Source organism: Camellia sinensis, chromosome 2 (genome assembly GCF_055761805.1).
Source record: "Camellia sinensis isolate YWXY chromosome 2, ASM5576180v1, whole genome shotgun sequence".
Classification (NCBI taxonomy): Eukaryota; Viridiplantae; Streptophyta; class Magnoliopsida; order Ericales; family Theaceae; genus Camellia; species Camellia sinensis.
The window spans coordinates 184280330-184294050 of NC_138962.1; the positions used below are offsets into that span (position 1 = coordinate 184280330).

At 32.8% G+C, this 13721-nt stretch overlaps 1 protein-coding gene across 1 annotated transcript; it reads right to left on the reverse strand.

Annotated features, from left to right (window-relative positions):
- Positions 1–1750: 1750 nt before the first annotated feature.
- Positions 1751–9852, reverse strand: LOC114262833 (phragmoplastin DRP1E-like). The gene is made up of 15 exons (XM_028203250.2): positions 9334–9852; positions 8763–8826; positions 8524–8631; positions 7838–7939; positions 6025–6075; positions 5872–5933; positions 5049–5139; positions 4882–4946; positions 4332–4526; positions 4124–4243; positions 3975–4045; positions 3314–3539; positions 3147–3197; positions 2438–2812; positions 1751–2098 (listed from the first exon to the last, which is right to left on the reverse strand). The coding sequence occupies exons 1-15, from the start codon at positions 9472–9474 to the stop codon at positions 1970–1972; spliced, it is 1851 nt and encodes a 616-aa protein (XP_028059051.2). The 5' UTR covers positions 9475–9852; the 3' UTR covers positions 1751–1969.
- Positions 9853–13721: the final 3869 nt, after the last annotated feature.

Consider the following 13721-nt stretch of genomic DNA (forward strand, 5'->3'; position numbering starts at 1 on the left):
TTCCCATAATAAAATAAATAAATTAAAAAAAGAACTATTAAACTAACTACAATCACATTAAAAAAAAAAAAGAATCATTCAACTAATTATAATTACATTTTTCTTTTTGTGAGGGTTTATATTTATCTAACTTCAATCATATTAAAAAATCAAATTATAATTTTTTATTCGCTAGACAAATCACAAATATTTTTATACGCTATCTAACTACAATATCTATACTATATATTAAGCAAAATGAGATTTTTAACCCCCAAGGCCTGTGAGAAGGAGAAAACAAAAAGAAGACTTACTGTTTGCATATGTGGTCACTGAAGTTAAAAGTGTAGAAGTGAGAAGTCAAGAAGGAGAAAATAAAAAGGAGACTCACTGTTTGCAATAAGTACATGAAAAATTAAAAAGAGTGTATTTATTAGAAAAGTTAAAAAGATTTGGAAGAATTTAATAAGTGTTAAGTTTTTTTTTTTCAAAAAAATCAAAAAAATCAAGAAATTAAGGTTTAGATATTGGAACTCCCACAAAATTTGTGGGTTAGAGATAGATATAAATAAATAGATAGATATAGATATAGATATTTATATTTATTTTAAATTTTTTTTAATATACAAATTATTTGTTTTGAAAAAGGTACTGCAGTAATTATGAGAGAAGTTAAAAAGTCTTGTGGGTTGAGAAAAATTAATAAATACTGAGGTAAATTTTTTTTTAAAAAAACAAAAAATTAAAAAATTAGGATTGGTATATTAAATCTCTCATAGGTCTTGGGGGTTAAAAATTCATTTTTACTTAATATATTATATTAAGATTAGGATTGGTATATAGATTATATTATATTATATTATATTATATTATATTTATATTTGTGTTTTCACACTTACAAGTTACATCAATTTCGATGGATTTAGTTTTATTAAAAGACAAATTTATATAATTATGTTAAAATTATGAAATTTACTGTATTTTTTTTTAAACTTTAGAAATAGCCATTGTAATTTATCCAATAAATTTTTTTTTAAAAAAACTCTACTCATGTTTGATGAGATAAAAATAGTTTAAATTTTTTTTAAAAGTTAATAATAATAACTATACGAAACAACCCCAATGAGTGCAAGTCGCAAGTCCAATTGTTATTGTCCGGATTATTTATTGGGTTGGCTATTATTTTATTTTCGACACAAGGAATCAAAACAAAATAAAATTCCGATAAAAATTTGATAAAAAAATATCATTGTTTTTTATTTCAACTTTCTAAAATCAATTTTTTAAAAATTAAATTTTTTATTTTTCATATTTTTTTTTATTTTTAATGAATATTTTTAAAATTATAAACATTTTTCTAAAAATAAAATATTTGTAAAAAAAAAATTTTAAGAATCAATAAATATATAAGAATACAAAAAATATACTAAATTTTTATATTTATTTTATTTAGTAAATTTTTTTTACAAATATTACACTTTCTAAATACATTTATGATAAGTGTATTTAAAAATTTTAAAAAATTACTTAAAATATTAAAAAAATTCAGTGATAGGAAAAATAAAAACTTCCAATTTTCTGATTCACAACCCCACTATGCATTTCCTTCCATTTTATAAAAAATCATCCAAGTTGGGAACTTCTAATTAAACACTTGATTTCTTCATACACCCACTACATGTATTATAAATCTTGTATCCTACACATGAATGTAGAAAGAAATCAAATGTGTAATTAGAATTGTTTCTCAAACCTTCAATCCAAACGCAAGTTCAACTCTAATCATAACATACTTGTACTATTATGGGAAGCAAAAATTTTTACAGATTTACAAAACATAGCAAACCACAGCACAATCCAAAAATCCCCACCAGCATGAAGAAGAAATTAAACAAAAGAATCTCAGCCGTCCAATAATTCAACAATCAACAAAATTCTTGAATTAGTTGATATCGTGATACAGAGCATCTCTGAATATTCACAGTCAATCTCATCGAGCCCATGATACAGAATCAATCTCATCCCTTGCCGACTTGTACAATTCAAGCCTTTTTGCACATTCTTGCCTCCTCTCCATCAATGCTGGATCTTCATCTAACAATTGTGCAAGCTGTTTAGCCTGAACATAGCAAAACATGACGACGTTATCAAACATCAACAGCATTTCATGGAAAAAAGGATTTGCATCCAAAAACAATTTCCAGAAACATTTCTCATGTTTGGTTGTGTTTTTTTCTGTACTGGTTTTCGTTTTCCTTGTTCTCGGATAGAGAAACAACAAAATGTTCAGAAACATCCTTCCCTTTTGATCTCAATATCATTTTTGTGCAAAGACAATTTTTTATAATTCAAAAACAACTGTCGAGAAAACACTAAAAAGTGAAACTAGCTGTGTGCCCCAAAAGATTGAACAAACTACATATACACACACCCAGTCAAACAGAGACACAGACGGTACCTCTTTCTTGCCAATTTGCGTGTAGAAGTGGTTGAGCAATGACTGCTTGGCCTCCTTAACCTGACAATAAACAACCGCCTTGGGAATGGTGTTCTTCAGTGTCTCACACACCATGGCCACATAAGAAGACACAGTCGACCCTATCCTCCTAAAGTGACCCTCAGCGTAGCGATCCACAGTTGAGGCAGCAGCAGCTGGGTTTCCTGCTTTCTCTACCTCCTGAGGTAGTTTCCGGAAGAAATCTACTGTCAGGTATGAAGACTCCATATCCACCAACCTTATAACGGTCTTCTTACTGTCATCCCGGAACCTTTCCAAGGCTTCACCAGCAGCAGCAGCAATTTCAGCTTGCAGAGTAGGAAACCGCCTCAATTCCTATCCCATCAGAAACACAAAATGTTAAAAACACTTTCTGATTAACAAGGTCAGTTAGCAGTACGATTCACAATTTGATATCAGTTTCAAGTAAAACGATTCAATTCACGCAGTAGAATCTTAAACTGAGTGAATTTTACAATTCAATTGCAATTTAGTTCTGTTTGCATAATGCATGACGTGACATTGTTTTCACAAAATAAAAGAAGAGATCAATTAATTATATTGATATACATGGTTTTAAAAACACATATACAGCTTAGTTATATTGACAACAATGAGCAGTAATGCTGCTTTTAAGTAGAAAACTATGTAGCTTCCACTAGTGGTTCACCTTAGTTTCTCCAATTGACTTTCTAACAAGTTCCTTCAAGACAAAGTGAACCTACATTTGAGAAGTCGTGGTCAGTTACGCATTCAGAGGCAATATTTGGATGAACTGCGGATACAGTTACAATAAAACCTGTGTCCACCAAAATAGTAGGCGACATTACTACTTACAGCATCAACTGAAGCTTCAGCAGGGCCCCTAAAATAATTTAATGCCCCATCAATCAGTCGTCGATAACCTTGCTCAGGTGCAATCAAGTGTGGTTGGTAACCATCTGCCTCTGAAACTATTTTCCTCACATTTTGCAGAGAAAGATGCCGATCTAATGGAAGCTTCCTTAAAGCAGCGGGAAGCTGGTTGTCAAATACTCCATAAATCCGATCACCTCCAGGTCGACTAAAATGAAAAAAAAAAAAAAACACATAAATAGTTATAGGCCCTAATCATATATTTGACATTGATATCCTGCAGCCTTACTGCTTGTTCATACTAAAGAAATAATTCAGCCTGGAAACCAAGGACTAGATGGCAATGAATGGGCTATTCTTTTTTTATTTATTTATTTTTTATATGGAAGTATGTTAAAAAGAAAAGGGTATACACAAAACACACTATACCAGCTATATCTAAAGGCCTAGAAATGAGCTGGGCTTAGGTCACCTTAAATTGATAAAAACCAAGTATCTCCATTTTTCCCAAAATAAATCAGTGGACCCCTCCCCCCCCCCCCCCCCCCCCCCCCCCCTCAAACAAAATAATTATGCACCATTCCCCACCCCCTATTGCAGCTTTGAGGTCATATATCCAATAAGAAGAAGATAAAGTGTTTACCCTCCTTCTAGATGCTCCTTAAATATACGGTCAAAAGCGCGGCAAAGTTCCAAGATTGTGTACAGTTGAGCCTGGAACATAATATTTCAGTTATTGACAACACAAACAGTGTCTCATTCAGGAATAATGACGAGGTGAAAACAACTCACCCCTGCATCAACAGCAATAGGCCTACCGAGGTGGTCCAACTCAGATTCAAGTTCATCAATGCTTTTGTTAATCAATGATGTGATACTTGGTATTCTTGCCCTAATTACAGACTCCAAGTGCTGAAATTAAAAAGTCTCAACAAAATTATAACATATTTATTCGCAAAGGAATCTGAAAATATGAATAGGTTACACGATGTATACCTACCTTGGAGAGAAGTTTTGCAAGATACTCTGAACCCATTTTATTTGCCAAGTGTCCATAGTCGGGACTTGTAGCAAAGTATTCACGCTCCTTCCGCCTTGCAACAACCATGTCAATATTTTTATTTATATCAGCTTGGGAACGATTCACAATTCCCACCCAGGGGTGTTGCAGACGATAGGATCTCCCTTCAAGAACCTTCAACCATATCATTGATTCAGTCCAACAAATATAGAGAGCAGAACGAAGCTAGAAAAAACTGGTGATCAAGAAGTATTTTCATAATGCCTTGTCTGCATTTAAAGAAATTGCACAGGAGAAAATAATAAAAAGATAATTTAATGAAACATGTAATGAGGTCTTATTCCATCACTTATCATGGACTTAATTTCTTGAAATTATTTCCCTTAAAATGAAATAAATATTAAAATCAATCATAGCCCTGACCATCATAAAGATAAAAGAAACCTCAATAAACACGGGGCCAATATAACACTAAAACTTATTAAGATAATTGCACAGAGAGAGAGAGAGAGAGAGAGAGAGAGCCTACCTCTAATGCATTAGTTCCTTTATCCATCAGATCTAACTTTGTCAAAACACCAAATGTTCGATCACCTGAGCAAGTTGCAAAACAAATTTATAACACAATATCCAAGCAATTTAAAATTAAGCAAAAATTTCATAATTTAACTGTAATCAACAGTAAGCAGAATATACCAGAGGGATCCACCTCCCTTGCAAGTTTGATAGCATCCGATGTTGCTATGTCTTGATTGGCCGGAGATATTGCCAATATGATGGAGTTAGGCTGCAGAAACCATACATTAATTAATTAGTGCCACAATAATCTGCAACCGAGGCCGTTTCAATTGAAACTAGCAATGCATATGCCACACATGTAATTGTTCATGGCAAAGCAAACAGGTAAAATCAAACAAATAACCAAACGATACCAATGCTACAAACCAGAATGCTTCATTGGATTTGTCTGGAAGACTTCACACATAAGTAGACTTGTTGATTATAGTTGTGAATCGTGATAAGATAACAACATTGGTGAAACTAGCAATGCATATGCCACACGTGTAATTGTTCATGGCAAAGCAAACAGGTAAAATCAAACAAATAACCAAACAATACAAATGCTACAAACCAGAATGCTTCATTGGATTTGTCTAGAAGACTTCGAACATAAGTAGACTCATTGATTATAGTTGTGAATCGTGATAAGATAACAACATTGGTGAAAAGATAACAACATTTGACACACTGATCACTTTGGAGGTCTCTTATTTCCCATAGCAGTCATGAGACCTTCGTAGATCTATTCTTTATATAAATTTCAGCTAATTTTTTTCCCTTTCTTTTCTTTTAATTTCCACCCTTTTTATAGCTCAATTAGTACTCATTAAAACTTAATTAGTCTTAAAATCATGATTGGTTCATTCACTAAGATAGTGAATAAGGACAATGAAGTTAACCATAACAATCCCAAGGGTAAGTGCATTCTATTTAAAAAATAATAGATATTCATCATTACCTTTTCAACATAAGATCGCACCATGTTTTCAATGTCTTGAACAATGCTTTCAGGCTGTCCCTCTGCAAAGAACAAACCTCTTTATTCATGACTGGGAGGACATTTATATCAATTCAAAGTTCTACACGAAAATAGAAATTATGTAGAACATACCAACAGCAACTTTTGTCAGACCAGGCAAATCAATTAAGGTCAAGTTGACAACTGCCACACAAAAGCAACCACAAAATGGTGTCAGTGAAGTATATTGTGTGTATATATATAAGGTAAATTCTTTAATACATATACCCTAGTTACGACCTTATGTCATCTTTGGTTATGACCCATTGTAGTGTTGGTTGACTTAGTTATGACCTATTGTGCTTGTTATTTGGATATGAATGAAGACGTCTTTGGTTATGCCTTAAGTGGTGTTTGGTTAGGATCCATTATGGTCCCTTTGGTTATGACTGAATATAATTTGATTATGACCCAAAGTGGTATCAACACTACAAAATGTCATAACTTGCATCTCTTTTGGAGGGTGAGCATTGTAGAATCTCCCATATAAAAATATTTATGTAGATGCATAGATATATAAATACGGAGAAAACAAGAGAGGGCATTGTCATATAGTAGAAAAAAACACAATAGGAATAGACCTATATATGTTACAGAGAGAGAACAACATGAGAAAAGTGAGATATTTAATATAAAGATTATTTCTCATTTTAGAATCATAATGCTAAAAGTTAATCATATAAAAAAAGCAAACTTTTACAACAACAAAGCAGTATAAGGCTTCCAAGGAGTTCAAGTGCACGAAAGAGAAACCACAAGGTGAAATTGACTATCTCAAACCAAGATCACAAATTCTTACAACTGCCAAATACATGTCCAAATACTTAACTAAATGAAAACCATCAGCATGTTCACATCTCCATTGTGTTTATTGAGTGCAAAAGAACCAATCAAAACTTAAACCTCAATGTAACATGTAATTAAAAAGAAACAAATAAAATATACTCACTTATATGTATCTACCACAAAACATAAAAAGATGATCTACAAGAAGTTTCAATACAGCATTCATCCCTAAAATATAATGAAGAAACAGAAACCCAATTCATCCAAGTAACGGTTTGCAGCAATATTTATTAGGAATTTAGGATACTAATAATAATAACATACTATGCACTGCCAACAACGACAAAACAACATGAGACCATCTTTGTTCAAGGTGAAGTCAAAATTCGCATTGGACAGATGGAACGAGGGTATCATCTGCATCATGAGGTGAAATGGGACTACACATTGCAATCCCATATTAAGGCATACTAATGTTGATCAAGATTGTGACTCATCCAAAGTACAAATAAAAAAGAACAAAAAGTAATTTCAGCTTGGTATGCTCATTTGAAATAGTTTATTTCTAGATAAAATTCTCTCCCACAAAAACTATCCAATTAGTTCAAACAAGTAAACATGGTTCATTTACATTTACAAACTTCAAAACCAAAATATTTTCAAACTTCAATGGCATATAGTACTCAGTCAAACATGTACTGGACTCAATTACTTGAACTTTTCAAAAGCTTAGAATTATGGCTTCACATGTACCATTCAGAGTGCTCATGTCACTTTTATATTAACAAGGGGATGCAGGCATTTCACGCAGGTAATGACTACCCAATTCAAGATTCTTCTTTGCATCTTTATTTAGAACATATCCCAAGATAACCAAGTAGTATCATTTTTTCAATTCAGTAACAAAGAAATTTGTTTAAAGCAACTTGAAATATAAACCAAATGTTTGTGGAACTCTTAAAGAAAGAAAAAATGGAAGCAAAAAAAAAAAAAATGTAGAATCACATGATGTGTCAAAGGACCAATAACAAGCGGACAAAAAGGAGGTGGTTTTCAACGAGCCTCGTAATGTATTTGTTTTACCATGCCAACCAGCAATTACAGTTAAAGAGTAACCCACCATTTGGAGAGTATATACTAAGATGAATCGGAACAGGAGAAATCTGTTTCGACTTTCCTGTCACCCTATCAGTTTCATCCTGAATTTCCTTGCGAACCATGGCTGCAGAAGAGAATCAGATTGCAAAAGATCAGTCACAGTGCATCAGTATAAACTATAGTTGCCAAGGAAAACAAGAATAAAAACAATGTCAACCATTAGCGGACAGGAGAAGGGTTGGCGATGGCCCCTACAAAGATCCAAAATCCCATGTAAATTATACTGTTTTGCTCCCCAAGGGCCAAGGAAAACTTGTATGGAGTTTGATAACCCCACAAAGATGTGGCCCTCATAATTTATATAACTAAAAAATTTCAATACAATTGAAATTCATTACACTCCTGAACTCAAGTCCAACTTGTTTAATCTCATAACCCCATTACTTGTATTTGTTATCAGAATCTTACAATTTGCAATTCAATTCGCAAATTATGCAAAATCAATACGAACTATGGATGAACCTATTTTCAAAGTGAATCTATGGTGCATTGGATGATTCACAATCAATTCACGATTCAATTCACCTTTTACAATTCATCCAATTTTTAAAACTATCGTGTCCAACATATATTGGTTTTTTGCCTCCCTCTTTTTAGTGAAAATGAAATAATAAACAGTAAAAATCATTTGCAGCAGAAGTTACATACCAAAATCACTGAATTTCCTTCGAGGAAGATGAGAAAACTCAGCATAATCCTGCTGTCCGTCATCTATCTTGTACAGTTGCAACACCAATGGCCGCCTTGTGACAATCCCTGAAAACACCCAAAAACAACTTTTATTAAAAAATATGAGATCACAAATAAAAAAATATCAAGTTAATTAAGTAGAATAATTATATGACTGAAGAACACAAAATTTATAACAAAAGCAAAGAAATCCTAACCAGATCCTCGAGGAAGGAAATCTCTTCCAACTATGCTCTCCAATACTGAAGATTTTCCAGAACTCTGATCTCAGCTCAAAACAAATCAAAACAAAAAAATTCAGATAAGGAAATAATCTATTTTCAACCATTACTCAAAATTAGACAAATGGAGGGAGACCCATTTCATTTACCCAAATTCTCCTTTACTCCCAACTCCTAGCATCCACTCAAAACTTAACAATTGGCAATTTTACTCAAATGAAGCTTTTTACCCAAACTTCTACTCAATTTTAGTAAAAGTACAAATAAGGATTGCAGATAGCCTAAGCATAATCCATCACTCAACTAACAAATCCAATAATCCAATTGTAATCTCTCTCTTTATCTCTCAATTCGTTATAAATCTATCATTTTTCTCCGTGCTTCTCTATCTCTCCCTAAAACTACCAATCTTTCTCTAAAAAATCTCAGCCAGTAGAATAATAATTATGAGAAGCTTAAATTCAGCTTCAATCGAGTCAAAACCCTAAAACAAAATCCTCTTTCTCTATCATCTAAAAGAACTGAATCGATAGTGCAAAAGGTATACCTGGCCACCAACGACGGCGACAGAGGGAAGAGCGTCCCAGAGAGAAGAGAACGAGGTGTCGCCACCACCGTGGTCTCCGAGAGCAGTACAAGCCCTCTGGATGCGATTCACCAAACCGATCAAGCTCTCCATGGTAGCCATCTTCTCAAAACCCTAACAGATCTCAGTTCAAAACCCTAGAAACTTCAACACGAAGAGCTTAGAAGAAGATGAAGCACACAGAGAGAGAGAGAGAGAGAGAGAGAGAGAGAGAGATTTAGAGAGAGAAAGAGACAAGAAGAGTGGACTCGTAATCAACGCAGAGTGACAGAGCGTCAATGAGAGAGAATGGGTGATCGTGATGAGTAGAGTTGATCGAAGAAATGTATAGTGTGCGCCAGGTGCGCAATGTTTGTCTTTTTTTTTTTTTTTTTGGCCTGGTAGTAATTTCCAACGGTTTGAAATTGGGGTGGGTGGGTGTGCAATTTGATTGCGACGTTATCTACCAACGGTTTGAAATTTTGAAATTTCGAATCCTATGCCATTTTGTCGTTTAATGATTTTAAAAATTTTATAATGTGGTATATGGACGTGAAGTTTCGTTTAAAATAAAATGATTTTTTAATTTTTTAATTTTTTAAACTATTTTAATTTTGGGGTTAAAATGCTTTGTTTGGAAAGTGAATTGGTTTTTTTAATTTTTTTTTGAGAGAAATAATGTAATGATTATGGGTTGGATGTGATATTTTGTCTTATTAAACTAAAAAAATTATTTTATTTTTTGTGACTATTTTAGCCCCAAACTCACCCAAACCATCTTTCCAAATGAAGCCATAATATGGGTCTTATATTTATGTGAGATATTTAGTAAAAAATTTTGAGTCTCTAAATTGATGATGTGACATAATTTCAGATATTTTTTATATTTATAATCTATATAATAAGTGAGGTCAATAATAAGGTCATAACTAATATTAGTAAACTAGTTAGTATACTAAATGATGCACGTACTATTAGTATATTAATTAATGTACTAATTGATGATATTGCATAATTTAAGATATTTTTTGTATTTATAATTTATATAATGAGTGAGATTAATAATAATGTCATAATTAATGCTAGTACATTAGTTAGTATACTAATTAATGTATGTAGTATCACCGTTTTGCCATTGCAATGGCAAACTTAGTCCAATTATGCTTTTGTTAAAGTTGTTATTTGATAAAGTTGAAAATTTAAAATTAAAATTTACAAATTAAGTGTTAAGGTCTCATTTGATATGTGCTTATTTTAGTTTAAAAGTCAAAAAATTACTAAAAAAATCAAAAAAACCTAGAATCTATACTAAAAAGTCAAAGATTCTTTTTTTTCTCTACTTTTTATACTCCTTCCGTCCCAAAATATTAGTCTCTTATTCCATTTTTCATTGTCCCAAAATATTAGTCCCTCTTCAAAAATCAAGTATAAAAATAATATAAATTTTCTATTTTGCCCTTCTTTTAAATTAATAAACAATACAAAAAGTACAATTATGACATTGATATTCTCAAAAAATGTACTATCAAGAGGATAATTTTGGAAAATCAACTTTTTTCAAATGCAATAATTGTACTACCAAAAAAAGTTGGATTCCCCAAAAGGGATCATTATTTTGGGACGGAGGGAGTACATCTTTTCGTAAAAAAACAAAAAGTTATTCAAAACATACTAGTTTTTTTTACCTCGTATTTTAGTTAAAATATCAAAAAGTTACTAAAATAGCATGTTCTCAAACGAAGCTTAAAAATTGAATATTAAATTTTTTAAATTAAAAATAAGTTGTTTGATATGTATAAAAATCAAATTTAAAATTTATTATTTTTAAATTATATACTTTTATTTATATATTGTCATAGTAGTGGTTGTGGTAGTAGTCATAGCGGTGATGGTGATGGTGATGGTGATGGTAGTGGTAGTGGTAATGATAGTAGTAGTGGCATGGTAATGATGATAGCGATGGTAGTAGTAGTAAATATGATGGTGTTTATCGCAACAATGATAATGGTAATGAAGGTGATGTTAGTAGTGGCGGCGACAGTAGTGGTAATGGTGGCGGTAGCATGGTGGTAGTAACAGTAGCGGTAATATTGGTGGTGTTGGTAAAAGTATGGCATGGTGGTAGCAGTAATGGTAATGGTGGTGGTAATAGTAGCGGTGGCATGGTGGCGGTGGTTGTTGTATTGGCGGCGGTGGTGGTGAGTTTATAATAATGTATATTAATACTTATGTTTAGTGTTTATAAAATATGGTCTAATGTGTATTAATACTTATGTTTAGTATTTTATATGACTTAAATTTTTAAAAAAATTTAGACTATATTTTAAAAGGTACTTAAATTTTTAAGTGGTAGCAATTATAATTAGCAAACGGACTTAATTGATTATCACTAATTAATTTAATTTTAAATGATAAATCATATTATCAAACACTTTCTAAATGAGGTTATTGTTATTATTAGTTGTGGGTGGGGGTTAAGATTTTAACTTAAAAATTTTAAAATAATTAAAAAAATAAAAAAAGTTAAAGATTTTTTATTTATTTATTATTTTTTTAGGGAAATTTATTAGAAAGTCCCAGCTGGGTAAATTATGTTTTGTTTGGTCTCACAAATTTTTTGTTTGATTAGTAAGTCCATGTTAGGATGGATATCTTACTGTTTACTCATTCTTTGAATTTACATTGTTATATGGTGGACGAATATGCCCTCACATAAATTGTGGGATGTGTTTGTTTTATTTTGGGTATGTATAATCCCACGTTTGGTGGGAGAGGTGGAAGTGTGAGATCTTGGTGGGGATGTATGTATAATCCATTTTAGGGTTTGTGTTTTGTGGCCAATATCATCTATGACAGTCCACCATTGCTGGGTTTAACGTTAACACCGTCGGCTTCCCACAGGTATGGTCCACATGTTGTATTCACGCACCATTGTTCACGTTCACGTTAACCCGATTATGAAAATGTGAAAACATTTAATCAAGTGCATGTAGTCTCATCATGGTTTTAGTTTTAGATATAGGTATCAACTTTTGTTTTTTAGCTTTTTCTCTCGTCTTCTCCTTTTCCCATATCTTATGTTTCTTCTTTTCTTTCCATTCTCTTTTTCTCTCTCTCTTCCCTGTTTTTCTCTTTCTAACTTTTTTTTTCTTTGAGTGATCCATCAGTGTTTTACAACATATAAGTAAAAGGTATTTGCAGTGATACCTCACCATTGTTCACGTTCATGTTAAGCCGGATTCACACACCATTGTTCATGTTCACGTTAACCCGATTCACGCAACATTGTTCACGTTCACGCGCCATTGTTCACGTTCACGCGCTATTTTTGAGTTCCGGGTCATCACGTCGTAGACATTGTTCACGTTCACTTCGTAGCAACTAGTCCACTACCATTACGCTAAGTCGGATTCACAAGAGACACCTCCAACCAACCAACCAAACTAGTGTTCTTCACACCACAGCACTCAACGTTAACTACAACCACACCACCTCTAATATGCACAAACTCTGGGTCAATTATTCATTCAATCTCTTTCGTCTGTTTAGGGATTATGTTGATTTGAATTTGCGAAATGTAGAGGGGCAATTCCAACGATTACTAAGGTTTACGTCGAACCTAGCCACCAAATCGTCTCCCAATTTGGGGATAATTCCTATTTCCAAAACAGTTAAACGGGTCTAACCAATTTGATTTTCCGAGTCATCACATTTTCAAGTTCGGGCCCTAAAAAAAAATCCGATTCACGCACCCACATTGTCACGACCCCATTCCGCCCCTAGTAGAATGGTGCCGTGATGGCCAGTAATCCGAGATTACCAAAGGCCAACTTTCAAAATTCACATACAATCAGAGTATTACATATGGGGCTGACATGTGCGGAAGCAATATATACAAATCTAATTAGTCCATAAGAGCAGTGCATAAGTTAAATAAAATGGCATTCATCTTTACATAGCTTTAATACAACAAAATGAAGTACAAAAATATATCTTGACCAAAAGGCTTCTCAGCCATCGAATACAAAATACAATAAAGTACAACTAAGAAGCATAATCTTCAAGATGTAGCAAAAGTGCAAAATCCAAAAAAAGTGGCAAGTACTTCTAGGCGTCACCGCCGTCCTGCTCGTCACCTACATATATATAGAGAGGGGTGAGCTTGGATACTCAGTGAATGGTATAAATAATAAAGGGGTTTACATGAATGATATTCGAAATCTTTATCAAATCAAAGTATATCACATCTTGTACAAAATCCAAGGGCAAATCAAGCTTATCTAACAAATCTTTCAAGTTTCAACAATTAAAGTCTTTCAAGGTTTTCAAGTTCCAAGGGATGACATTAACAAAGGCTGTGCTACAAGTGC

Coding starts and splice junctions, on each gene's coding strand:
- LOC114262833 (XM_028203250.2), bottom strand. CDS start 9,474: ATGGCTACCATGGAGAGCTTGATCGGTTTGGTGAATCGCATCCAGAGG. Junction 4,527..4,881: donor AAGGAACTAATGCATTAGAG/GTAGGCTCTCTC, acceptor ATATGGTTGAAG/GTTCTTGAAGGGAGATCCTA. Junction 4,046..4,123: donor CTATTGCTGTTGATGCAGGG/GTGAGTTGTTTT, acceptor ATTATGTTCCAG/GCTCAACTGTACACAATCTT.